We start from the raw sequence: 25,812 nt of genomic DNA, 5'->3' as shown, positions 1-25,812 counted from the left end.
CTACTAAAATCCCGACTAATAAAGTATAGAAAACAGAGAATGCAATGGAGGACTCGACAAATTTTTTGTTATCAAATCTCAATGGGAAATGACAACTATTATTCTTGTCATGGAAAAAAAAAATCATAAAATTCTGTTTGCATAACACATAGAAGGATGAAAAGCTTCTATATTCCCATAATACGTTGCATTCTCTGTTTATTAATCCCAAATACGACTTTCGTACTACACAAAGCTGCATTCATCAGAAATTTTAGTCACATTTCTCTAGTTGCTACTAGACCTCAAAAGCCGCAATCAATATTTTTTTATGTTTTCATTGTGAATTTTCTCTTTGAAGATTTTTTTCATACACGTAATTATTCCAATTAAATCAATTGTATATTAATAAAGGTCTAATATTAAAGCTTTCAGATTTTTTAGACATTAACGTTGCATGATCATATCTCAACATATATCATTTCCCAAAACATTTCGAAATAAATGTCAAAAAAATTCCTTAAAAGCTACTTTTACATCTCTCACATTTCACAAACATATAAGCAAACATTCATGAAGTATCAAATGTAATCCCATAACAGTTCATAATACCACGCTTTTTTCCTTTTCATTCGCAATTCAAATATAGATGTGAAAAAAAGTGTCTACAAACATTCCAGCAGTTGACATTTTGAAGCTGTTGATTTCTTCTTTGAGTACATTGTTTTTCTCTCTCTCTCTCTGACTCTCTTTATTTTTGCCACAATATATTGAAATATAAACTCCTAATTTGAATGAGGACGCTTGTAGACGATAAATATATTGTTTATTTTTTGTGAATTGAAATTTTTTTCCTTATTTTGATTACTTTTTTCGTAGAAATCTGTGAAGCTGTTTATTTGTTGGAATACTTGACATTTTGGATTGAATGACGATATAGGAGTAAGTGCTAGACAAATAGAAGATTCAAATTCAGACACAAATCAAAATTTATTTATACAGTTGCTATACATAGACAACATATTTTTCACCAGAACAATGACGCACTATTCGGAAGTAATATTACTCATCAAAAACACCCTGGTCTTAAATTTATGTGAAAGTAAGTCTAAAGATCCATAGAGAATCAGCTACGCGTAACATTTTTTTGCAGGAGTAGTAAGTGGGAGACATTAAAACAACGACCTAATTGAATAGTACGATGCTGTTCTATAAAAAGGCTATTTGCGTTTAATAGACGAAACATAACATAAATGGATCCAAAAATGTATGTTCATGACGATGCTACCGCTATTACTACCCATTTTTTTTTTGGGAAATCTCATTTAAAAATGGCAAAATTGAATTCGATTTTAATGACCAATAAATTTTGTCTGGTGAGATAAAACTGGGTCGATTGAATGGGCGTATTAAGTGGGTAACTGTCTAAATGACTTTGTTTTCTTTTTTGAGGAGTTAATAAACATTAAACTTTTTCTGCCTCCCTTACACATATTCACACAAGAGAGACTCAAAAATTAATTAAGTGCTCACCCTCTGTGAATCCCTTCCATTAAAATTGCTCAATTATGTAGTTACGGAATTGTGAAAAAATGTTCACAAAAGCTGGGTATGAGCTATTGAGAGGCAAATAAGCAGAACATTAAGGTATGTGCTCTTTTTTCCAACGCCACCAACGCTGATCATAAATTACATTCGGGGTTTCCGTCGCGATAATTTACGGTTTTGTTTGTGCGGATGGTTTTGCTCACTCAATTTTGAGGCACCAGAAAATTTGTGCTGGGCAAAAAAGTTTTTTTTTTATAAAATTTCTAAAACATAAAATTTTATAATGAGTTTGTATGTGTTCATATGAAAATTTAATGCAATTTAAAAGCCGTAGCCATTTTTGAAAGCACTTTTATGACGAAATCAATTTTTACCTGGATCAAAATTCAATTTTTTTATGCATAAAATTTTGTTCATCTGCTTTCACTTCCATGTCAACTTGTACTCTCTTAAAAGTTTCAAACTTTATTATGAACGGTGTTTTATAGGGATTTTTTTCCTTCATTCTATACACTTTTTTTTTCTTTTTTTTTTTCGTTGAAATAACAAAGTCAATATTTAGTATGATGTCATACGAACACATGGTACCAGATGTGAAAGGGAAGGAATTAAAAATTCTCTCTCATTCTACTATGAAATGGAAAAAAATAAACTTTCTTCCCTACAATATGTTGATGTTTGAAAATTATGATAATAAAGTTTGAATATTTCATGTTTACATGAAAAGTAACAGGCATTAGCATCATGTGCAATTTATTTTAAATTTTTGAAACGTATTTCTTGTATCAGATATTGATTATCTTCAATATAATAATATATTTACGTGGTTTTTTTATGACATTTTCTATGTCTGAAAAATACATGAGATTGCTTTGTCATTTCGTAGAAACAATCGAAAAATCTTTTAATGTCAAATTTTATAAAGCAATAAACTTTTATATGTAAGAACTCGTATGAATGCAGAGCAATAATGTTCATTTATATAGTTATTAAAGAAGTATCTGTAGATATATGAAATAATTCCAGAACACATAAACATATGTAAATGAGGCAGAAATGCTAGTATTCTATAAAATTCCTCTGGAAAACTAAGAAATTGAAAATGAAAAATTCTTTGTGAAATAAAAATTTTATTCTTTGTGAGGGATTAAAAAAGAAAATAAATTGAAAAACTTGCAAAAGAGATTTGCTGCATAAGAAATTTCATTTACTGTGTGCTTTATGTCCATTTTCTCAACTGCATGAAAATACATAGTTTATATTTTCTCTCGTTGTTTTGCAATTCAAAATAGGAACAATCCATGATGACGACTACTATACTGGGAATGGAAGAGAAAAAAATGTATAATCGCAAAGTAATCTTGAGATTTTCTGCATCAGGTCGTCTTTCTAGTTGAAAACTTGATTATGTCACACGTTGCTTTGACAACGAATTTAAAAAAGAAATGATAGTTTTAAAGTTTTATTTAGCAATAACAAAATTCGTAAATGGTTTTCAATTGAATCTTTGAAAATAATTCCATCTTAACATTCCAACATTTCCTTTCATTTTAATTCAATTCATGTAATAAAAACTAGTCTGTGCATCATTTCCAATAAGATAACGTAAAAAGATTTCCTCGCGATTTTGGAATGAGTGAATTTTTACGACGCCTGAAGAAAAGTCTTGCGATACCGTCACAGTTGTCTGGTCTAACGAGATTAAAATAGAATATATTTCTGTCTGATGTCATTCATAATTTTATGCGTTTTATATGGAAATGGTTTTGATGATATTTTTTAGTATGAATAGATTTCAATGAAGGCTGTATTTTATTAAATACAGGAAAACAATCCAAAATTTATGTTGCTAAATAATCCATACGGTATTCTTATTCATTCAACATTTATTTATCTATGTTTGGCTTTGAAAATGAATACTACAATTACTCAAACGAGAAACCTCAAAATTTATATAAACACTTAACTTGAACTATTCATTTTGAGATAAATTTATGCACTTTTCAATCGACATGAAATTCTCTAATGTATTGAAAATTATCAAATATTTTCATAGTTTCACAAGCAACATTTGCTCCTAATGAGATTAAAAATCCGATAAATTGTAAATCATGAAAATGTTAAATTTGAACTATAATTTCAAAAATTAAATTGCCAAACATTTATCATTCTAGATTCCGATTTTTCATTCAATACAACATTTTTCCGTTATTTTATACGGAATTTCCATTTCGTTCGAAATAAATTTCCAATTTTAATTTTGAAAAGGATTTTCAGTTGGGATGTGTAAATGAATAGAAATGTTGTCGACTGAAAACACAACTGAACTGTGTGATTTGTGAACGCTTATGTATGCTAATGTGATAAAGTATGACTAAAAAATTAAAGTTTCGACAGCGAAAAAGTATCAATTCAATTCTGAATTGCTAAATGTTTTATTATCTAGACGCAAGAAAGAATTCATCAAATTTGTCTTTTAATTCAATTTCTTTTCTAGCGAGAAAAAGGTAAGGATGAAAAAAATCTTCAAGCAATTTACTTTTTTAACATGGAGAGAAACAATTTTATTTCGAATGTATATATCCAAGGGTAATAAAAATTTATGCCGCATTAAAGAGGCAAAAAGTGAGGAAGGAAAAGAGCAAGGAGAAATTTATTTTGATTTATTTCAGATATTGAAGATGAAACCATCAAGTTCTGTGCAGTTATTTATGCTTTACTTGCCTTTACCAAAGAATACACAGTTTTATGTTTTGTCCAGCGTAAACGAATAGAAAAACTGACCGTTAATTTTGTACGGTTTTGCAAGAATTTGTAAGATTTTTAGCACCAAAAATTTGAATAAAAATTTAACGGTAAAAACACGAAATTTTTATTGTTAATATCAATTGATATTTACTGAATTAACCATGTATATAGTATAATTTCTGCAAATTATCAACTAATTAACATTAAAATTTAAAATTTATGTTTTAAATTCAAGAAAAAGTTATATTTTTGTAATAATTTTTAACGGTTTTCTAAATTTCAAACATAAATGCTAAAACGAATTCTTGAATGCTAAAACGAATTCTCGATCCGTTTACGCTGGTGTTTTGTATACCTTTTTCAGTCATTTTAGTATCTATTTCTGCGTAGAAATTTTCATTGTTTATCCATCTTTTTCTCGACGATTTTATACATACGCACAAACAATTTTAGAAGATTCATAAAAACCCTCCCGAGGCAAATAAAATTAATCCGTACACACATAAAAATTGTAACAAGCATAAAAATGTATAACAATCTTCGAATGCTCTTCCTTTTTACTTTCAAAATAATTTTCGCGATTTATTGCCATTGTATAAAATACAAGTCAATTTTTACAATGGTTAAAGCTAGAGCCAAAAATTCGTGCTTTAATGTTACGAGGTGAATTTTTATTATACAATAGTGTACCGAGATGGATTGATTAAAAAAATTAAAAATTATCAAGATTTTTAATTTAATGAATCAGGTGCTTAACCACAACCGAGTCTTTCAACAACAAAACAACACTCTGATAAAAACACGAATGTAATATTCATCCTCATTACTGAGAACATTATCACTTATAATCTCAGATTACATGGAATAGACGTTTAATTGACCTCAACCATCATTGAGCTAAGGATTGACCTTACTGAATCTGATATTAATTCATTCGACCTAACTGCATAAGTTTATATGTATACCTTCCTGTAACTGACGTAATTGGAATCGCATTTTATCCAAATGAATTTATGTTTCACATTTCTTCATCTTCACAACTTTTCTGCAACAAATGCCTGAAGTAATTTTATGTAACATGAAACTTTTCTGCTCTTTTTGTGTTCCTTTCTACCGGTTTTTTGCTACTGTAAATTAATTAACATCTGTAAAATTGGAGGTAAAAATGGATAAAGAAAGATCCAATTACATAACATTGTGATGTGAGAGAATAAAATGCTCCTGACATGCCGTAATTCTTCTGTTAAAAATTCTTCCTTCCGTATTCTCTTTTTTGGCTCTTTTCATGTGCCAACAATTGTAAAAAGGATTTTTAACTATGAAAATTGTGCAACGACATGAATATCAAGCAATTAAAGAGCACAAAATGGTAATGAATCTTTCATAATCTGACAGAAATTTAATTAAAATTTTCTCTCATTTCTGATTTTTTTTTTTTTTTTGCCTCAACCCAAATATTTTCATGTATGATACACATAACGTGACACATTCACACGTGAAAAACTTTTTCATATTATTTTGAGATTTCATATTTTACCACGAAAAATGTAAATTGATTTAGTGACTTTTCTATTTTTTTCCTATGATGTTTTTATGAAAGGTGGAAATTGAATTTGAGGGTGAATACATTAAGAAAGAATTAATATCTCAAACAAACTCAAGACAGCTAAATGTCAAACAGCATGCTTTTCTTTTTTTGCTTGACATGACAGGTCTATTAATAGGTTTAAATGTAGGCGAGCATTTATTGAAATTATGGATTTTATTTTTTTAGAAGAGGCACATGTGGCCCATAATTACGTAAAAATCCTTTTTTCATGAAGAAATAATGAGCTTAATGTTTCTACGAAAATGTGACGTAATACATTGCTATTTCTAGAATGAGGTTACAAACCAAATTTAAACAAGCATCTTTTTTATTGAGCATGAAATCTTCCACACAATGACATTGGAAGATTTTAAGCAGTGGTGAGCAAATTTCTATTTTTTGCGGCACACCTTAGCGGTAAGCCTTGACAAAAACCGCACGTCATACACAAGTTGCGCACTACTGATTTAAGGAACGTCGAATGCAACTAGTTTGACTTTTTCATTAAAAAAATGTTGTGAAATAATGACAAAAATAATAGAAGCGAAATAAATAAATTAATTAGTCAGCCTCAGTTGGCATACCACAAAGAAGCCTCTGAATACTCATTAAAATTCTTTTCCTTTCCACTACCATCCAGGTTTCTTTCCTTCTTCATTTTCTTACTCATTAAAATACTGAATCATCTCTTTCTCTATCTCCTATTACCGCTCTATGCAATTCTTTTGTCAAATTTTGTCTTAATTAAAATAAAAAATCGTATTCATCTTCTCATCTCATTATCCCTCTAGATATGTATGTCAAATTAATTATTATTCATGAATATCAGGTAAGAAAAAGAAAATGAGGTTGGTAGGAAATTAAGAAAATAATTAATTATTTAATCGGGTGTGCGGTTTTAAATCATTAGCTTTATTCAGTGATTTCGAGCTGAAAAATTACTCCTTTATGATGAAAATCTTTAAATTTACCAATGATTAGCTAAAATAATTGCCGAACAAGAATTATTTTGTTCCTTTCGCTGTGTCAGCTTCCGTTTAAAATAAATATTTGAACTGATTTTTCTATAAATACCTGCCGTAATACCTAGGAAATTGATAATATTATATAAAAAATGTGATATCCTAAAAACACATGTTGTTTCATTGAGAAATTAAAAGAATCTTTCATGAAATGATAACAAAGAACAAAAATTGATAAAATTATCTTGTAAAATTTTTGCACACTTGCAGAAGTATAAAAGCGGAAAATTGGCTGTGCGAATTTGATAGTATTTCTTAAGTCTGCAAAATGAAGTGTAAGTAAATTGTCATGACAATAAAAATAAATAAATTTTAATTGTGAATTTTTTAGACTGCATCGCAACACTTTTATTGGTATATGCTGTATCAGCAGTTCCTATTAATGAACATGAGGATGTACAATCAGCTCAGTTCGGAATGAATCAGTTTAACCCATATAACTATCATATTTCTTATTATCAACCTCAAGGAATGTACAGACAAAATTCAATGGACTTTGGTTATGATCCACAACAAGGAGCTTTAAATCCAGGAAAATATATGAATATGAAGGACGAAGACTTCCCAGTTGACTACAGTTTACAATGCTCAAATACTTGTGGATGCCGACATACATGCACTGTTATTTGGTGGCAACCATGCACGTTAGTTTAAATATATTTGCATCAAATGTTTCACTAGGTAATTACAATTATTATTGCAGATGCCGCTGCCCACCACCATGTGGCTGCAATGGATGCATTTGGGGTTGCTGTGGAAATAGATGCTGTAATCAGTAAGCTCTAAAATATAGGCTGCAATTATATAAAATTAATGTTTTTTTTAATTTTCAAGAGTACCTACTACAGTTCCACCAACTCCCGAAGATCCAGAAGATCCATCAGATCCACCAACAGAAAACCCACCCGAACCTGATGACGTAGATCCTGTAGAACCAGACGATCCACATGATCCACCTTCCACAACTGAAAGAAATTGTAATGAAGGAAATTGTTGTAACAGATGTTCATGCATGCCTTGTATGATGCCTATTTTCTGGATGTGTCCACCAAGGTAAAAAGTCACGAATTCTTTAAATTTATTGTTGATCAAACATTTTTTTATATTAAATAGATGCGGATCGGGATGTTGCGGTGGCTCTTCAAATTGTTGCAATGGCTCAAACAATAGTTGCTGTAATAACACATCTAATTGCTGCAACGGTTCTAATAATAGCTGCTGTGGAAAATAAAATCTATCAGATTGAATCAGATGTTAATTTTGTATTGATTCGTATTTTTATAAATACCAACATTTATGGAAAATTAATAAAAATTATTTGTAATATTAGAGAAAAAAGTTATTTTAATGATGCTGGATAAATACTTGTTAAACAATCAGGAAGTAATTTCTTTTTTTACAACGTTTTAAGATATTTTTGCTCATGTGATTCTATAGCACATAATATTGCACTGGCTATTGGAAATCAATTTAATTAGTGTTGGACAAGCTGGAACAAGCACTAGAGGCGCCATTGGGAGGAAGCCATGGAGCCAATATGATTCAATGACATTTATCAAGTTAAGATATGGAGAAGTCACAGACCTTAATGAAAACCATTTCCTTCTGTTTGAGTCCGAATTTTTTAATCGCGATAAATATTTTTTTATCAATGAAATTAAATTTCAGCAATTAATTTAAGTATGTGATATAATATATAGATGGCATATTATAACTCTAAAGTGATCAAAACATGTTGCGAAATTAAATCAACTATTATATAGAGATTCAATAATTTTTGAAATAGGAACTGGATTTAAATGTAGAAAATGTATATAAAATTTCACAATAGTCGGTGTATCAAGCACCTCTTGTTAGATAAAAAATGCCGAATATAGCAATATATTTAATTAAAAAAATATAATTATCAAGATTTTAGTTTCCTATAAATATCATTATTTCTTTCGAGTTTCAGGCATTGTTAAAAACAGTTTTCGTCATCATGAAATGTATGTATAAAATTTTTAATTCTTTTATTGCACGTGAAATTAATTTTTTATTTTTATTTTTAGTATTATTGGTCACATTCCTCTTCATTTGCGCAGTTTCTGCAGCACCACAAGGTGAAATTGACATTCAATCTGCTCAATGGGGTGGTTGCGGTGGCTGTTCATGTTCACCATGCTCAGGCTGGTCATGTCAACCATCTTGCCAACCATCATGTTGTTCAAGCAGTGTTGTCGTTGGAGTCCCAATTAGAGTCCCCGTAAGAATTCCAGTTTTCGTTCCAATCCCAGTCTCATGCTGCAGTTATAATGATCAAAGTTGTTGTAGCAGCTCATCAAACTGTTGCAATGGTTCAAACAACAGCTGCTGTTAATAATAATTGCCATCAAAAATGTGTATGAACAAAGTGTGTTTCAAATAATACTTTTAGAAAATAAAATTTTACTTTTTGCAAAATCGAATGAAAATATCATAAATTAACAATTTTTATATCAATTATTTTGCATTTACAGCTTTAGGTGAAAGTACACAATTTTAAAAGTTAAAGAAGAATAATTTCTTAACATTCGAATCCTGCATCTAGAAATTCTGCGTCACAATCATGTGTTTAATGCAAAGGCAAGTCGATTATGCGAACTTTGATTCAACATCCAGATCTGGTTTAATGTACGTCAGAATAGCTTTTTGTGATATTACGCCTAGAATGACACAAAGCAGCTTTCAAATCGTTACCTAATAGACCCTTATATCGATCGAAGGGGTTTCTCTATCAGTAAATTGGTCTGATATGTCATAACGAAATCGAATGTAATTAGGAATTAAAGTTATTAATGATTTTCGAAATGTAATTCCAAATATTTTTTAATTAGAAAGTATTAAAAGCACGTGAACATGTAATAAAAAACAGATACTAGAAAAATTGATTGTAAATTAAACTTATTGTTATTGATAAATTCTGAAAATGCAATTGTATGGGAAGACAAAAGTCTTGTAAATACTGTTGCAAAGCAGCTTCAAATTGTAAAAAGTGTACTTATCAATTTTGCAAAACATTAATATTGTAAGAATATAGTCACTTGCCATGATATCTTTTTTAATTATCGTAATATAACTTTAGTATAAAAGCAGTAGCAATTTTTCGCAATATTGTTAGTTTGGTTCCGTTGAAGATCAAATTTGAAAATGAAATGTGAGTTTCAAAAGACAAGGCAAATAAGTGAAAAATATTAAAAGGGAATTTTATTTTTGCAGACATTTTATTGGCATTACTTTTGGTCCACATTGTCCACTCAGCACCATCTGAGTTCGCCGATGTAGAGGTTGAAATCGAACCAGCTCAATGGGGATGCAGCGCCTCATGTGGATGCCGACAACAATGTGCTATGATTTGGTGGAGACCATGCAACTGTGGTGTATGTATATTTAAATTTAAAAATTTGCAATTTTTAATTTTTGTGCTTTTAGCCATGTATACCAAGTTGTGGATGCTGCCCAACAACTACTCCATCAACTACTACTTCTACAAGTGAGTATTTATTACAATATATAATCTATTAATAACTAAAAATCTTACTTATTAATCTAGCAACGACCACAACAACGACTACGACAACAACAACAACAACAGCTCGGTAAGCTAGTTTTTGTATTTAAAAGTTGTGAACATTCTATAACTTTTTTTTTCGTTACTTTAAGACCACCACCAGACACTGAAGTAACTCCACCTTGCAATGGCGGCTCATGTTGTAATAGATGTACATGCATGCCATGTATGATGCCAGTTTTCTGGATGTGTCCACCAAGGTATGGAATTTATTAGAATCAGTATCTGAATGTGCAAAACTAATTTAACTGATTGAATTTTTAGATGCGGTTCTTCATGCTGTGGCGGATCATCAAACTGCTGCAATAGTGTAAACAGAAGCTGCTGTGGAAAATAAAATGTTGTTATGAAATTAAGCGATTAATGTTAAAATAATATGATTATTGTCAAAAGTTCAAAGTCCCACAAAATGATTTTCAATATACAAAGCAAACATAATTTATAGATATGCAAATAAAAGAAATAATATTAGAGAAATTAAATTTGGGTTTCAAATTATTTAAAGCTTTAACATAGAATATACAAACATTTTACAGTTCATTGTACCAGGAAAAGTTAAAGCTAATATTCGGTTTTGCTAAAATTTCACGACTATATCAGGTTTTAGAGAGAAATTAAATTATAATGCCTGAGCGGCTCAATGTGGTTTATCAAATTTTTTGCCTTAAAATTTGCTGAAATCCTTTTGAGTCTTACCGTTATTACGATATTGCAGCGGTGCACTAGCAAACACAGTGTGCTACTCAGAATGTTTTATTTATTTTCAATCTGACATGTGAACTTTAATTATTGTTAAATTAATTAATGATATTCTCTGTTTATGTAGTTGCTTGCTGAAACACGACTAACGTAGAAAATCAATAGCTTCCACGCTTGACCAATGATTGATTACAATCCTATAGTAAACTACAGTCTTTTGAATCCTTGTAAAGGCTAGGCTATTTAGATGACCTTCAAAAGCTACGATTGAATTTACGCATCTAAATTGTTTATTGTCCAAAAATTACTATTGTATGGCCATTGAAAAATTTTCAATTTTTGTATTCTTTGAAATACACCGACCATTTTAGCAGATAATTTTTTTGCAATAAAATTTTATTTGAGCGAATATTGTCGGAACATATGATTTACACAAGAAATAACATTCATTAATGATACTGAAGAGGAAGAAAATTAATTCAGACTTGTTGATTACTTGTTTTGATAACAGTTTTGCAATATAAAATGCTTCAATTTTAAAATTTCGCTGTCAGTTACTGTCGCTTTAGTCATAACTGCAAACGCTTTTTACAATAGCTATTGAAAACTCATTTAGTACCATGAAGTGTAAGAAAGCATTGCACAAAAAACATCAAAAAATTTTAATTTTTTTTTTTAATTTATTTCAGACTTTCTAGTACTTTTAGTCATTACTCATGCTGTTTTAGCAGAAGATACTATAATTGAAGAAGATGATTCTAATACTGATGTTGAATCTGCTGGTTTCATGATGATGCCAATGATGGGAGGATGTGGAAATACTTGTATGTGCCGTCAAAGATGTACAATGATTTGGTGGATGCCATGCAATTGTGGACCATGTAACGGATGTGGATGTTGTAATGATGGTGGAGATCAAACAACTACACAACCAACTACGACAGAAACAACAACAACACCAACAACAACTACAACAACTCCAACTACAACAGTACCAACAACAACGCGACCAAATTGTGACCGTAAGATTAATCAAATATTGTATTACAGTATTAATTTTGAAAATTATTGTTCATAGGAAGCTGCTGTTCAGGTTGTTCATGCAGAAGACCATGTACTATTTGGTGGATGTGTCCAAGACCATGTGCACCATCATGTTGCAATAATGGATGTTGTAATTCGTAAGATATTTGAACTTTAATTTAATTTCAATATTTAATCTGCTTTTTAAACATACTTTAGAAACCCAACACCTCCTCCCCCACCCCCACCTCCAGAATGCTGCACATGTCCTGTTTGTGTACCATGGTAATTATTATTTATTTAAAAAATCTCGCTAGTAAATAATGAGAAATGCATATAATTTAAGGATGCCATGTCAACCATGTAGATGCTTGAATAATTGTTGCCCAGGTTCAAACTGTTGTAGTGGTTCAGCATGTGCAGATGCAGTACATCCAATTGAAATTTTACCACCAGGCTCTGTTCCTGATCCTGAACCTGAAATTATTCCACCTAATGTAAATAATCCAAATAAAGACGAAAATATGAATATTGACAGTGTAGTACCACCTGCAAAAGAAGACATCGAACTAGAAGATGACTGGTTAAACAGAGTTCAAGAGAGAATAAACAATAGAGTTCCTGATCAACGAGAAAGAATTCCAGACCAATGGGATAGAATTCCTGAAGAATGGGATCGACGAACTCCAGATCGTTGGGACAGAACTCCAGACCGATGGGAAGTCAGAATTCCAGATCGCAGAGATTCTTGGAATGAACCACTTCCACAAAGACACCCAAGAGATCCCCTTCCAAATACGGACAGATTACGCGATAGACGTGATCCAGTTTATGTTCCACCAACAAGCGATATGGTAAGACTTGAAGAATGGGAAATTAGAGATATTCTTGAGAGACGTGATCGCCGTGACCCACGATATTAAATTGTATAAATGTGAATAAAAGTAATTTGTACTTGATTTTATCGATAATTTGTTAAAGTTTTTGTTCAATAATACAAGAGAAACGAAAATAAATGTTGCATGAAACGAAGTGACCACATTTACTGAATTTGATTAATATTTACTATAGTCTATAGTCAATGTTCTCTTTGTTTACGGAACAGTGATTAAAATTTTATTGACAGATTTTGACCAAGTAAATAATTATTTACAAGTATGTAACTTCATTAATTGATAAGATATATTATGGGAAAAATATGACGTCAATGTTGTTGTTACTGAAATATTTCAAAGGTTTTACATCATAAAATCGGCCTTTTGAAAAATCTTTTTAATTTTTGAAGAAAATTAATTAATCATGATTATTTCAAAAACTGATTCAATTGGGACTCTTAGCAGCTAAGTAATCCTAACCCCTCCTGGATACGCGTCTGATCAAAATTAGATAAAATAAAAACAAAAACTTTGATGATAAGTTTTGCAGAACAATGGTTATAACGTAAATAAGTTTTGCCACTATTGACAAAACTGATAATTTACAAGAAACAAGAACTGATAACGAATTCTAGAAATGTGAATTGGAAGAGACTTGGACAAAAAAAATAACAAAGTCTTTATCTTGATTGTAAGGAATATAAAAGTAATATTTATTTTACAAATCACTGTCAGTTTGTTCAGACTCGAGCACAAGAAATATTCCAATTTTATATAAAATATGAAGTGTAAGCATACACATTGATACCTGAAATTTTAAATATTTTTATTTACTTAATTATAATTTCAGACCTTTTCGTACTAGTTCTGCTAGTACCTATTATACTAGCAGATGAAGAAATTCAAATTAAAAATGAAGAACCTAAAATTGCAGCAGCAAATTTCTATCCAATCAATATGATTAGTCGCATGAGATATTCAATGGGAAATGGCATGATACCACCACCACCACAAGCTATTCAACATTACAGTTTGATGAAAGATGAAGATTTTCCAGTCGATTACAGTCAATCATGCTCCAATTCATGCAATTGTCGAACTGTTTGCGTTATGTATTGGTGGTAAGCTATTGTAATTAATTAAAGTTGTCAGTTAATTACTTATATTATTATTTACACATCTAGGGTTCCATGCACTTGCGCTTGGTAAGTAAACAATTATATCAAACATTAGAATTTAAACTAAAAAAATCAATTTTGTTTATCCTTTGAAACAGCCCACCACCATGTTCCAACAACAACAATAATCAGTAAGATATTAACAAAATTTATTAATCCAATTATTTAATGGACTAAATTCATTATACAGAAACATCCAAAATAACAACAGATTCCCTCCAATTGAATGGGAGCCAGAAACACAGCCACCAAGATTCCCAAATTTTCCACGTTTAACAACTACAACAACAACACCTGAACCACCAGCTAGGAACACCCGTCCAAATTGGAATCCAATGCCACCACGTTGGCCAACTCCAGAATGGTCAGATCCACATAACCCAAATAATCATCCAACTCATCCACCAATTGTACAACAACCAAAGTAAGTTGAAAGTATAAGGATACAATTTTTCAAAATATTTTGAATATTTCATAGTCCACCTTGCAGCAATCCACAACCAGGTCCTCAACCAATTTCTCCACCAATCTGGATTGATCGTAACCCAAATCCATGGAACCCAAGTAATCCAAATGGATTCCCAACTCACCCGTAAGATCAAACACAAGAGATTTGAATCATAATTTCAGTTTTAATGAATATTAAATTTTTCCAGACCTCAGACAACACCACCATCAATATGGTGGAATCAAAGACCAGGAAATCCTGTTCCAGAACCAATTCCAAACCCTCCAAATTGGTGGGATCAACTTCCTCAACAACCAGTCCAACCAAATCCTCCAAATTGGTGGGAGCAACAACCTCAACAACCAGTCCAACCAAATCCTCCAAATTGGTGGGATCAACAGCCACAAGAACCAGTTCAGCCAAATCCTCCAAATTGGTGGGATCAACAACCTCAACAACCAGTCCAACCAAATCCTCCAAACTGGTGGGATCAACAGCCACAACAACCCGTTCAGCCAAACCCTCCAAACTGGTGGGAACAACCACCACAAATTGAGCAGTAAGAAAATATTTAGTAAAAAATAATATACGTAGAGGTTAGAAAATAATTTTATTACAGGCCATGCGACAATTCATGCTCATGTGTTCCATGCACAGTAATTTGGGTAATAATCTAAAGCTTTACTACTTTTGGCACAACTGTCAATATTTCTGTTCATTTTAGGTATGCCCACCAACATGCAGTGCCTCTTGCTGTGCATCAAGAGGATTTGGAAATGCAGAAACTGTAGACAAAGTTGAAGTTAAGGCAGAAATTCAACAAGCAGCAGAACCTCAAAGTATAGTGGAACCGTTTATAAATTACCCTGATTATCTCAAAGATATTTTTGTTCCAGGAGAGATTTAAATCAGGAATGTGTAAAGGCAGAGCAAGCTACGTTTGCCTGCAGGCAATTAACGTTTTTAAAGCAATAAAAATAAAGCAATTTTGTTAAATTATAAAATGTCATTGCTTTTAATATCAATTAAATAAAAGTTTTTAAAATGTTAGAATTGAAAGTTTTTTGTCTCCTTACTTTTTTGAGTCTAGTTTCAGGTATAAGTTTTGTATGGTAGATTGTTGCCTAGTTACATAGTCACATATATTCCTAACTGGCAAAGAGAGCGCTTTTGAGGACCATTGTTTTTATTTTGCACCATGAAAGCATGCTTTTTGTCTGTTAGGGTATTCCACCCAGCAATGCATCTTTGAAATTTTCTCTAATTTCAAATTATTCATTTAATTTATGCTAATAAGTTTCAATTTGTGCACTAAAGTTTTAAGATCTTAAAATAGTTACTACCCAAATCAAATGCTCTTCTTTGGAAAAAAAAAATTGATTAAAAAACTTCCAGAAACTTTCTTAAAGTTCATTAAAAAATTTCTTTATTCAATCAGTGAAATGCAATACAAAACTCAATCATAATTTATTTAAGTTTACTAACAAGAATTCATTGTTGCTCATACTCTTGCTCATATTGAAGGAATGAAAGAACATCAAGGTAAATGCCGGTTTATACTACGCATTGTGTAAACGCTTAATGTGGATATATTCACACAGTAGCTCAGAAAGTCCTGCGAATAGGCCATGCTTCACTTAGCATATTTGAGAAGTTTTTGAGCTCGACAAAAAACTGATTTCAATAAATTAAATACATTCACGCGTAAGTAGATAGATAGATAGATGGGTTTTATTTACCATAAAGGTATTTGATTAACAATAAATTCATATATCACAATTAATTCAGTATAAAAGTCCAATTAAAACAATTCATATAAGTATTCAAAGAAGACAGTTTTGTGGTTTGACACTCAACAATCACATCCGAACACCATTACTAACTCGGCTGTTCGACAATGGTACTGTGCGAAAATAAAATATTTCAGACATCAACTAAACTATTGTAGCATCATTTTTATCATTTTGTTCCTTATCATTTAACTATTGTTTCATACAAAGAAATAGTAATTAATTTCAAACTAGTTTTATCTTAAACTATTTTTAGTTTGCCATTTTATCATGATTTAGTTCTCATATAAAATGGGCTGAATTATTAGGAAACTGTTAGTACTTCAGAGAATCTTTTCGTTCACTGGTATCAAATTTGAAATTTTTGTGTTAAAATGAAGTGTAAGTGAATATATTTAAAAAGGAATGAGCTAAAATTTTAACATCTCGTATCTTTAGATCTACTAGTATTGTGCTTTATTTGTGCTGCATTCGCAATTGAGGATGAAATTGTCTCAGGCGAAGAGAATGATGTACAATCAGCTCAATTCATGATGATGCCAAACCCTGGCATGGGAATGGGAATGGGTATGGGTATGGGAATGGGAATGGGTGGCATGAACTCAATGAATCCATCAGCAATGTCACGCAATCAATTTCCAGTTGACTATAGTAAGAAGTTTGTTTAAAACTCTGAGACAAATAATATAATTTCATTAAATATTAATTTATTTAAAGGCATGGGCTGCTCTAATAATTGCAATTGCATTACCCGTTGTCAAATTATGTGGTGGATGCCATGCATGCCATGTTTCTGTCCTCCAACTTGTGGAACTACTCCAGATGAAGTAGAGGTTCCAACAACAACACCAAGTAAAATTTTAATATGATTATTTTTTTATAAAAATGTGATTTAATCTCAATAATTTTCAGCGACTACAACGCCAACAACTACTACTCCTACAACTACCACTACCACAACTGTTGCAACAACCACTCGACCGTAAGAAATGAAAGAAAAAAATATTTTTTAAAAGAAATTTATTTTATTTTAAACTTAATAAATTAGAAATAACTGCGGTGGCTGCAGCTGTCAACCATGTGGAATTTGGTGGATGTGCCCCCCAAGATGCCCAACGAACAATTGCTGCAATCCGTAAGTATTTTTCTCTCAAAAATAAGTTTGGTTTTAATTAGTTTTCTTTAATTTATATAGACCACCAACCCCACCTCCATCATGCTGTTCATGCCCAGTTTGTGTTCCATGGTAAGTTTATTTTCATACAAATTTTTCAATTATTATAATTCCTTTATTTAAAATATTAGGCAACCATGCGCTCCATGCAGATGCACATCTAATTGCTGCCCAGGATCCAACTGTTGCACTGGAAGTGGATGTGCTGCAATTGAACAAGAAAAAGAACAGGAAATCGAGAAGAAAATGCCAGAATTTGAACCAAGATATCCAAGATTAGAAGAACTTAGAGATCGCTTGAGAAATGGACTTGAAAACTATGTTCCAAACTCACAAATCAGAGGATAAATAGCTTTAAATTTTTTATTGTTCTCTTGAAATTTTCTTGCAAAAGTTCATTAAATTGCTATTAAGTTTGAAAAATAAAAATATTGCTCGAAGTTACAAATTTAAAAAAAATTTGAATTTTCATTGTGAAATAAAGGCATAAAGCCTTCATAAATTGACAAATCGACTATGAGAATACAGAAATTTACAACTTCATTCTAATAATCTTATCAAATTACATTATTGTAAAATGATATGTTGAACATAATTTCTGCCTTACAAATTATTGTACAGGAAGTAGTATCGGGTGTGTTTACTGACAACGAGAAATATTATGTTCAAACGTTTACAAACATATATAGTATATATTGTGTGTGAAATGAGAGTAGCTCACGAGTTAAAATTTGTCATGACACAATGAATGCTTGTCTTCTATGCTCTTCATTTTCATCATAATCAACACATACAAAAGGATGAGAATAAAGGCATATTTGAAGTGTTTATGTATCATTTATGCTGTTAAAATTTCTTTTGTTTTGTAATGTAAGTAAAAATAATGTCAAAAATTTAAATAAAAATGAGATTTTAAGGATAATGTTACTGTCTTATGCATACCTATAAATTTGAGGAAAAAAACATGCGTACATCATATAAAAATTCATTAAAAACTTTCTGACCAAATTATTCTGATTTGAGGTTGAAAACTTTAACTAATTAATGACTTTATGACTATTAATGATCTTATTAAAACTCAGAATAAAAGCAAATGTTACAATTTTCCGGAAGGAAGAACACCCATCATTAAAGTTTCTCCATTAAAACCATTAAAGTGACCCAAAAAATCCATTTCCTAATTTCACACAATTTATATTACATCTTTCAAAAGTCATCATCACATAGTCGACACAAAATGATGCCTCCGTTCGAATGCCTAAACATCATTCAATTCTCGTACAGCTATTTTTATTTATCCACTCAATTGTTTATTCGATTAGTGTACACACAATCTGTTTTCCGCCCCAAAATCAGATTCTTCAACTTGTCTATTGCAAAACAATTTTTTTTTGCTCTCTTTTCCTTCAAGATTTCTTTCTTATTAGCACAATATTTCCCAAAAAAAATTGTATCTCCGACAAAATGTTATCCTCAAAACATTCTTAATGTTGATCCTATAATACTTTTTAGACAAAAAAGCGCCTTAATAAAGTTTTCTAAATCTGTTTAGCACTCGTATCTTTTTTATTGTAGTTGCCTTTCCTTTTTTTGCTGTATTTCATATAATTTTTGTTGTTGTTACCAGCATTGTTGCTGTTTTATTTGATAAATCATTGAATTTCAAGCTTCTTTGGGTGAAAGAGAAAGGAATAGAAAGAAAATCGGAAAATCTCTCGAAATGAGACTATACAACATCTTCATATGAAGCACTTCTATCTTGTTATGTGTAGCGGAATGAAATGAAAAGAGGAAAAAAAGAGTGAGAAAGTGAGATAGACAAGCATATGTGAAGAATACGATCAATTTTTCATTTCTATAGTTTTGCTGTTGCTTGCAATCTTTAATAGAAATGGTAAATAAATTGACTTTTATCGTGTATTATCGTTGAGATATTGATGGCAAATGTTGTTGAAAATCTTCCAAAAGCTGCAAAATCAATAATTCAAGGAGAGCACTTTGAGAACACAACAAAAAAATCTTCGTCATTTTTCATTATAAATTTTAAATTTTTTTTTTTGTCTGGATGAAGTTCTCATATCCAAGTTTCATTGTAGTCTCACATGAGGAGTATTGTTGTATCTATAAATATCTTCTTTTTACTATCGGAAGGGAGAAAGCCACTATGAAGTGATTTGAGGATGATAGCTCCATCCAATATCTTATATAAAATTTTTATAGCTCACATTTTGCATCTTGATATACTTAATGATGCCAAGAACTTTGCAGTAAATTACAATCAATTTAAAGAAAAAAAATTACACAAATTCTTATTTGATGGGTTATCTTTTAAACTTTTCTCATCCGTTGGCAATGCCACAAGCTTCCAAAATTTGTTGTTCTATCTATTCCAAGTATTGAATGATATAACATTTCACTTCTGTTTTGTAGACGCTGTGTCACTTGCCAAAATAGAATATTTATAATTTCAAGATTTGCACATGTGATAATTGAATATTTTAAACGAGAAGAAAACACGAATATCCAATATGTCATACGTAATTAAATATTGTCAATTGCTTGTACAATCACATAGTGGGATTCCCTAGAAATCATTGATGTATTCGATATCTATTTATTTACACCTCAAATATTAAGACATACTTAATGGACCATTAAAAAGACTACATCTGTCTTCTGTCTGTTCAATGCATGCCTGATTGCAATACAAATATTATTATTAATAATTTATATTTCTGGTATCTTTTTGAAGAAAAATATAATTTGACTTTCTATAATACAAATTATTTGGCTTGATATTGGTAATTGGCCAGCTTTAGGCGCCATCTGAAGGAAGCCACGGATCACAATTGATCTATACAGCCAGCAAAGTAAGTAAATCAGTAATAATATTCTTTTAATTTTTACAACATTTCTTATTTGTTCAATCAATCAACAGTTTTAAATCGACAGAGAGTATGTAAATTCGGTAAATGCGCAAACATTTTATTGTATTATGAGTCGCAAATTATTAAATTCATACTTCTTTTTAAGATGAATTGAAATAAAGAGGGGGCTAGGTCGATGGTACTAGGTTAATTTTAGTATTATGCAATCTCTGTTGATATAAGAATTTGCAGTCGCTTAAAAACTATAAAAATCACTGTAAATCCATGAGTGATATTATACCAACATCAATCGTCTTAGCTAGAGTTTTGCTCAAAAGTGTGTGATATAATTTGTTTGAAACTTTCAAATTCAGCATCTAAAAATGGTAAAGTATAATTTCGAGGAATTTTTGTTGCTTATAAACTAAATTTATATTTCATTCTTAGAAAATCTTCATAATTTTGTTAATTACATGGAATGTTGTCGAAAGTGAGCCACAATTTTCGTAAGTAACAAATTTATATCGCAAAAAATATTTATTAACTTCAAAATTTCAATTTTAGACTTGACTATTTACCACCGCCATGTCCGTCACAGCAGCCACCAAGATGTCCATTACCTCCACCACAAACTCCATGTCCATTTTGTCCTGCTCCGCGTAATTGTCCAATTTGTCCTCCTGAAAGAATTTGTCCGAGATGTCCTGTGAATTTTCCACCACCATCATGTCCTCCTCAAATTCGATGTCAACCACAAATTCCATGTCCTAGATGCCCAGCAATATTTCCACAACAACAATGTCCAAGTTGTCCATCATGTCCTCGAGTTTTTCCATCTCAACCATGCCCACCACAGCAACAATGCCCCTTCCCAGCACCATGTCCATTCTGCCCACCACAAAGACAATGCCCGCCGGAAAGAATTTGTCCAATTTGTCCACCAAGAATTCAATGTCCATTACCACCACCACCAGTTTCCTGCCCACCGTAAGCTTTTCATAATTCCTAATGACTTTGTAAACATTAATCATCTATAAAAATATTTGTAGACCCCCACCACAACCATTCCCAATTCAATGTCCAGTATGTCCTTCAATTCCCCCACAACGACCATGTGATTGTGGCAGAACAATTGTAGAAAGTGATGGACAGGAGGGATATGATTATAGTCCACCAAGAATTCCATTCTTCTTCAAAAAATGAAAATGGATTTACAATACTTTTGGAATATTTGTATAAAATATTTGGTAATTTTCAATAAATTGAAACAAATTTAGAATACATAATTCGTGTTTAAACATTCATATAATTTACTAATAGGCAGTTACAACTAATTAAGTACAAAAATTCTAACCCTATTCTTATTGCTTCAATGTCAGCATTTAACTTCATATTCCTTAATTTAGATGCCTGTTGATACGTATCAAGGGGAGAAGAAGAAGAAAATATAAAAAATTCTCATACAACGTTCAACAAAAAGCGCTCAAAGTCAAAAAAGTTATCAAATAATTGTTCATAATATAATTTCTCACACCCAGAAATAACTCAATACTCTTTCAACATCAGAAAAACAAAAGGCAAGAAAAGAAGGAGGCAGAGCTGAAAAGAATGCGATAGAAACAAATGAAATTGATAAATAGGCAGGCGGTAGAAGAAAGCGGGTCATTGTAATCGCGTGCAAATAAATTTTCCTTACCATAAGTAAAAAAATAATGAAAAGGTATAATAGCTTTCGCGATTAACTTTTTTTCTCTCTCTTTCCATTCTCTTCCTTTATATTTTCGTTTCTTATTTTCTCAATAATAAGAAAGAAACAAGTTGTGAACATTTTAATTGTGGGATAGACAATGATTTGAACGCTCCATTTTCAATCAATGTGATTAATTCCTGAAGATTTTTTGATTTTATCCACAATATCCTACACGCAATCAATATTTTATTTATAGGTATGTGTAATTTTGCTCATTTACCAGTTAAAAGAGAGAGTTGTGGAAGCCAAAGTCTGACTTCGAAGCTGACCAAATGTCAAATGTATACCATTTCGTGGTATTCCTTAGATAGTTCCTGATATTGCTAAATACACCGCTAGCGATCGAATCGTGTGCTGTAGTAAGTACGTTTAAGAATAGAGGGTGGCAGCTTCACAATCAGATTAGAGATGGTAAAATTTTCAATCGACTTTTCTGAAATCAGTTGATCAGAGAAAGCAACTTAAGGTAAACAGGACCAGCCAAAATGAAGTTTAGAACTCGCGAAAATTTGTTCTTTATGACGTATTCGATCAAAAAGTGGAAATTCGCATTTCTTCTTTTATTTGTGTGCCAACAAACAATTTTCATACATGTTTCATTCGATTTTGTTTTTTGACATTTGCTGCCGGGAAAGCAATTGTATTTGCTCAATTTTCATTTTATTGTCGTTCAATTATTTTCACAGACAATTACGATAATTTTCTTACTGATTAAGATTTTTCACTTCACCACGCAACAATTGTTCAATAAATAAATAATTAAAAAGTTTCTGTAACACAGAATGGCATTTTCACAGACAATAATGATGCTTAACCTTTTATTTTTATATATACACCTGTAAATTTTATGCATAAAATTGTATAGAAAACATGAGAAAGCAAATTTTTAACCAACCAAACCAAAACAACCACATGCCACTACTCATTCACCATTAAGAGCCCTCATATAATGCATATACATTACACTTAACATAACATAACATTATGTGTACATTGTGTGTGTGTGTGTATGCCCCTTTTAAAGTTCCAATAAAGTGATTTTCGCAAAAAATATTTTACATACTCCTGAATGACGATGACATTGCGAATATATGGCATCTCTGATTTTTTAAACTGATAGAAATTTCATTCGCAGCTTTACAATAGGCGCTTTAATACTCGCGAATATAACTGGGATCATTTTATGACTTTTGATTGTTTCTTGTTCATTTACTGACTGTTTTTATTTACAAAAAACTTTTCAAACACGAGATAAGTTCCATTCTTGAAAAATCTTTTGTTACTTTTTATTTCACTCTCTTTTCTAAATGGTTGTATTGTTCACTTCACGCGCCATAATCGTAATTTTTTACCTGTGAAAAAGCATTTTTTCCCGTGTTTCCATTTTTATTCAGTACAACAAGCTTGTACAGATTAAATGTGATAAGTTTCAGTTTTAAGTGGTCGACTTGTTGAGAAATGCTACATGTTGAGCCTTAAGGAAAAATATACTTCTCTTTGTAGGGTGTTTAAAAGAAATCAAAGTTTTATCTATCGATGTATACCGTCAGCAATTTTTTCATTTTCTCTAGTTATACTTACTGAATATTTCATTCCTTTTTTTCTCATCATCAACACAAATAAAATAGAAAAAAATTTAAATAGAAAGACAAAGTAGATATGCACAAGATTATTTGTAGTAATTTTTTGTAAATTCACCTTCCTCATCATCTCATGGATATACCAACAACAATGTTAAGTAGTACACAACAGATAAACATGGATGATAGAAATACAGACAGACTGATGAATAGATATTTTCTTATAATATAAATATTTTTTCCACTTGACATAGAAGGATGGAAAAAGGAAAAAAAAGGAGATACGCGGAGATCTACACCATCAACAGAAGAGGAGATTAATGAGCCTGAAGACAGTGTAAAAAATGTTTCATTGCCCTTATATCACTTGCAATAAAAACAACAAAATGATTAAGTGCAAAAGTACTGTTTCCTTCTTTCTTTCTTTTGCTTATTTTTCCCTCATTTTCTGTGTCTTATTGTAGTGATTCTTCTTTGCTTACACCGATACATGACAAGCTTTTCTCTTAATCTACTGCAGGTTTTGCTTTGTTGTTTTTTGTTCTTGTAAAGTCAACATTTGACTATAAGAAAGTTCAAAGACAATCCCTCATTTCCCGAGTAACACAAATGAAGAAGGCATTATTCCCATCAAATGGAAGCCTCTTATTTTTGGCAACCGAATGGACATCAAACGGAGGCTGATGAAAAAGAGATTTAGTCGAGGCATAAAAACTCCGTGCTGGAGCCTTCTCTATTTGTGCCGCTCGGTTTTGTGGTCTCGCATACCTTCAGATTCATCGAAATAAACTTTGATAGTAAAAATTTTATAGCCATCATGTAGCTTAGCAGCAGGATATCAGAAAATTTGTGAAATGCGCTTTGCTCATTGGCTTATCACTTTTTGACTAATTTTCTCTTCATTTTTCATTCTTCTTCGTTTTATTTTTATATTTTGACATTCTCACCTCGCTTCAAAATGAAATGTGATTTTGTTGTTTATGGAAATGAGATTTTCTCTTAGTCTCCTTTTTTTATTCTATATGCATGTTATATATTCATTGTGATGATGAAATGAGGAAATAAGGGAAATGAAAGAAATTTTTTTCTAAAAAGAAAAAAATGTAAGTGATTGTAATTTGCCGTGATGTTATTTTCAATGATAAATGGATAAAAATGCTTGACAAACATGAAGGTATCTCTAATTCTTCATGATACATTCAAAAATGTCCATGACAAACAATTACAAGAGGAAATAACACATTGCTAATCTGAATGACAATTAGCATTAGGATAAAAAATAATTCCTTTTATCTCATTGCAAAATTTATTGTCATAAAATGTGTTTTTTTAAATCCACACATTTATTGTTCTCGTTTCTGTTTTCAGCAATTGTGTTTATGTTTCTAGAGTAAATTTACGTTGCAAGCTAAAATGTGAATGTGATATAATAATAAATGTTCGTGTTTTTGAATTGCGAAAATGATAAGGGGAATTTTTATGTCGAACAATCATGCGCATGAAATAAACTACAATTGCGATATCAGTATCAAGTAGCGGAAATAAAATGAATTTCTAACTTGTCAGTTTCTCTTAGGAGAATGAACTTTAGAGTAGAATACTATTAGTGTAAACATCTTTAATAAAAGTTTTTTCTTCCTTTTTGAGTAGCATTGCGAAGGTATTCTTTGCGATTTATTTTAGAAATCTACCAGACGATTCGAGAAGATGAATTTTCCAAAATTTCTTTTTTTGTGTTTTATCATTTTCAAATGGCCATGTACAAAATCATAATGTCTTTTGTAATATTGTAATTCAGTGATGTCCAGGCTATTTAGTGCCACGACACGCCTTGATGGCAAGTGTCGATACAAATGTCAATACAAAAAATTTTCTTTTGTTTTAGCTGGTAAAAAAGTTTGTTTTAGCCTCCACTACTAAGAATCGAACGAATTGATGAAAACCGTTAATACAA

General features: G+C 31.1%; 6 protein-coding genes and 1 long non-coding RNA gene across 9 annotated transcripts; all 7 read left to right on the top strand.

Moving 5' to 3' along the window:
• Positions 1 to 7,107: 7,107 nt before the first annotated feature.
• Positions 7,108 to 8,223, top strand: LOC139088416 (keratin-associated protein 9-2). The gene is made up of 5 exons (XM_070637634.1): positions 7,108 to 7,160; positions 7,217 to 7,529; positions 7,589 to 7,660; positions 7,720 to 7,938; positions 7,999 to 8,223. The coding sequence occupies exons 1-5, from the start codon at positions 7,154 to 7,156 to the stop codon at positions 8,114 to 8,116; spliced, it is 729 nt and encodes a 242-aa protein (XP_070493735.1). The 5' UTR covers positions 7,108 to 7,153; the 3' UTR covers positions 8,117 to 8,223.
• Positions 8,224 to 8,835: 612 nt separating this feature from the next.
• LOC139088469 (uncharacterized) lies at positions 8,836 to 9,347 on the top strand. Its single transcript, XR_011544227.1, has 2 exons — positions 8,836 to 8,873; positions 8,937 to 9,347. It is a non-coding gene; the product is annotated as an uncharacterized lncRNA (long non-coding RNA).
• Positions 9,348 to 9,982: 635 nt separating this feature from the next.
• LOC139088481 (keratin-associated protein 9-9-like) lies at positions 9,983 to 10,956 on the top strand. The gene is made up of 6 exons (XM_070637723.1): positions 9,983 to 10,060; positions 10,123 to 10,283; positions 10,336 to 10,396; positions 10,457 to 10,502; positions 10,567 to 10,674; positions 10,739 to 10,956. Exons 1-6 carry the CDS (start codon positions 10,054 to 10,056, stop codon positions 10,809 to 10,811), a joined length of 456 nt encoding a protein of 151 aa, XP_070493824.1. The 5' UTR covers positions 9,983 to 10,053; the 3' UTR covers positions 10,812 to 10,956.
• A 758-nt stretch (positions 10,957 to 11,714) lies between these two features.
• LOC139088494 (uncharacterized) lies at positions 11,715 to 13,228 on the top strand. Its single transcript, XM_070637743.1, has 5 exons — positions 11,715 to 11,800; positions 11,863 to 12,195; positions 12,252 to 12,354; positions 12,416 to 12,481; positions 12,543 to 13,228. The coding sequence occupies exons 1-5, from the start codon at positions 11,794 to 11,796 to the stop codon at positions 13,117 to 13,119; spliced, it is 1,086 nt and encodes a 361-aa protein (XP_070493844.1). The 5' UTR covers positions 11,715 to 11,793; the 3' UTR covers positions 13,120 to 13,228.
• A 495-nt stretch (positions 13,229 to 13,723) lies between these two features.
• On the top strand, positions 13,724 to 15,756 carry LOC139088384 (sporozoite surface protein 2-like). 3 transcript variants are annotated; one of them, XM_070637590.1, is made up of 10 exons: positions 13,724 to 13,859; positions 13,922 to 14,192; positions 14,256 to 14,276; positions 14,348 to 14,380; positions 14,440 to 14,673; positions 14,728 to 14,841; positions 14,906 to 15,256; positions 15,317 to 15,362; positions 15,422 to 15,536; positions 15,594 to 15,756. In XM_070637590.1, exons 1-10 carry the CDS (start codon positions 13,853 to 13,855, stop codon positions 15,602 to 15,604), a joined length of 1,203 nt encoding a protein of 400 aa, XP_070493691.1. In that variant the 5' UTR covers positions 13,724 to 13,852; the 3' UTR covers positions 15,605 to 15,756. The 3 variants fall into 3 exon arrangements, with proteins under 3 accessions (XP_070493691.1, XP_070493690.1, XP_070493689.1); XM_070637589.1 differs by having other exon boundaries at positions 14,740 to 14,841; positions 15,422 to 15,756; XM_070637588.1 differs by having other exon boundaries at positions 15,422 to 15,756.
• A 1,105-nt stretch (positions 15,757 to 16,861) lies between these two features.
• LOC139088592 (uncharacterized) lies at positions 16,862 to 18,009 on the top strand. Its single transcript, XM_070637861.1, has 7 exons — positions 16,862 to 16,868; positions 16,926 to 17,138; positions 17,205 to 17,339; positions 17,400 to 17,469; positions 17,536 to 17,622; positions 17,683 to 17,733; positions 17,793 to 18,009. The coding sequence occupies exons 1-7, from the start codon at positions 16,862 to 16,864 to the stop codon at positions 18,007 to 18,009; spliced, it is 780 nt and encodes a 259-aa protein (XP_070493962.1).
• A 2,809-nt stretch (positions 18,010 to 20,818) lies between these two features.
• Positions 20,819 to 21,814, top strand: LOC139088515 (keratinocyte proline-rich protein-like). Its single transcript, XM_070637771.1, has 4 exons — positions 20,819 to 20,914; positions 20,976 to 21,034; positions 21,093 to 21,515; positions 21,578 to 21,814. Exons 1-4 carry the CDS (start codon positions 20,912 to 20,914, stop codon positions 21,729 to 21,731), a joined length of 639 nt encoding a protein of 212 aa, XP_070493872.1. The 5' UTR covers positions 20,819 to 20,911; the 3' UTR covers positions 21,732 to 21,814.
• The last annotated feature ends 3,998 nt before the right edge of the window (positions 21,815 to 25,812 follow it).

Source organism: Chironomus tepperi, unplaced genomic scaffold, assembly GCF_022539635.2.
Source record: "Chironomus tepperi strain 1889 unplaced genomic scaffold, CSIRO-AGI_Ctep_v1 contig_163, whole genome shotgun sequence".
In the NCBI taxonomy this organism is placed as follows: domain Eukaryota; kingdom Metazoa; phylum Arthropoda; class Insecta; order Diptera; family Chironomidae; genus Chironomus; species Chironomus tepperi.
The sequence above is the reverse complement of the archived record's forward strand: the minus strand, read 5'-3'. Positions and strand labels throughout refer to the sequence as shown.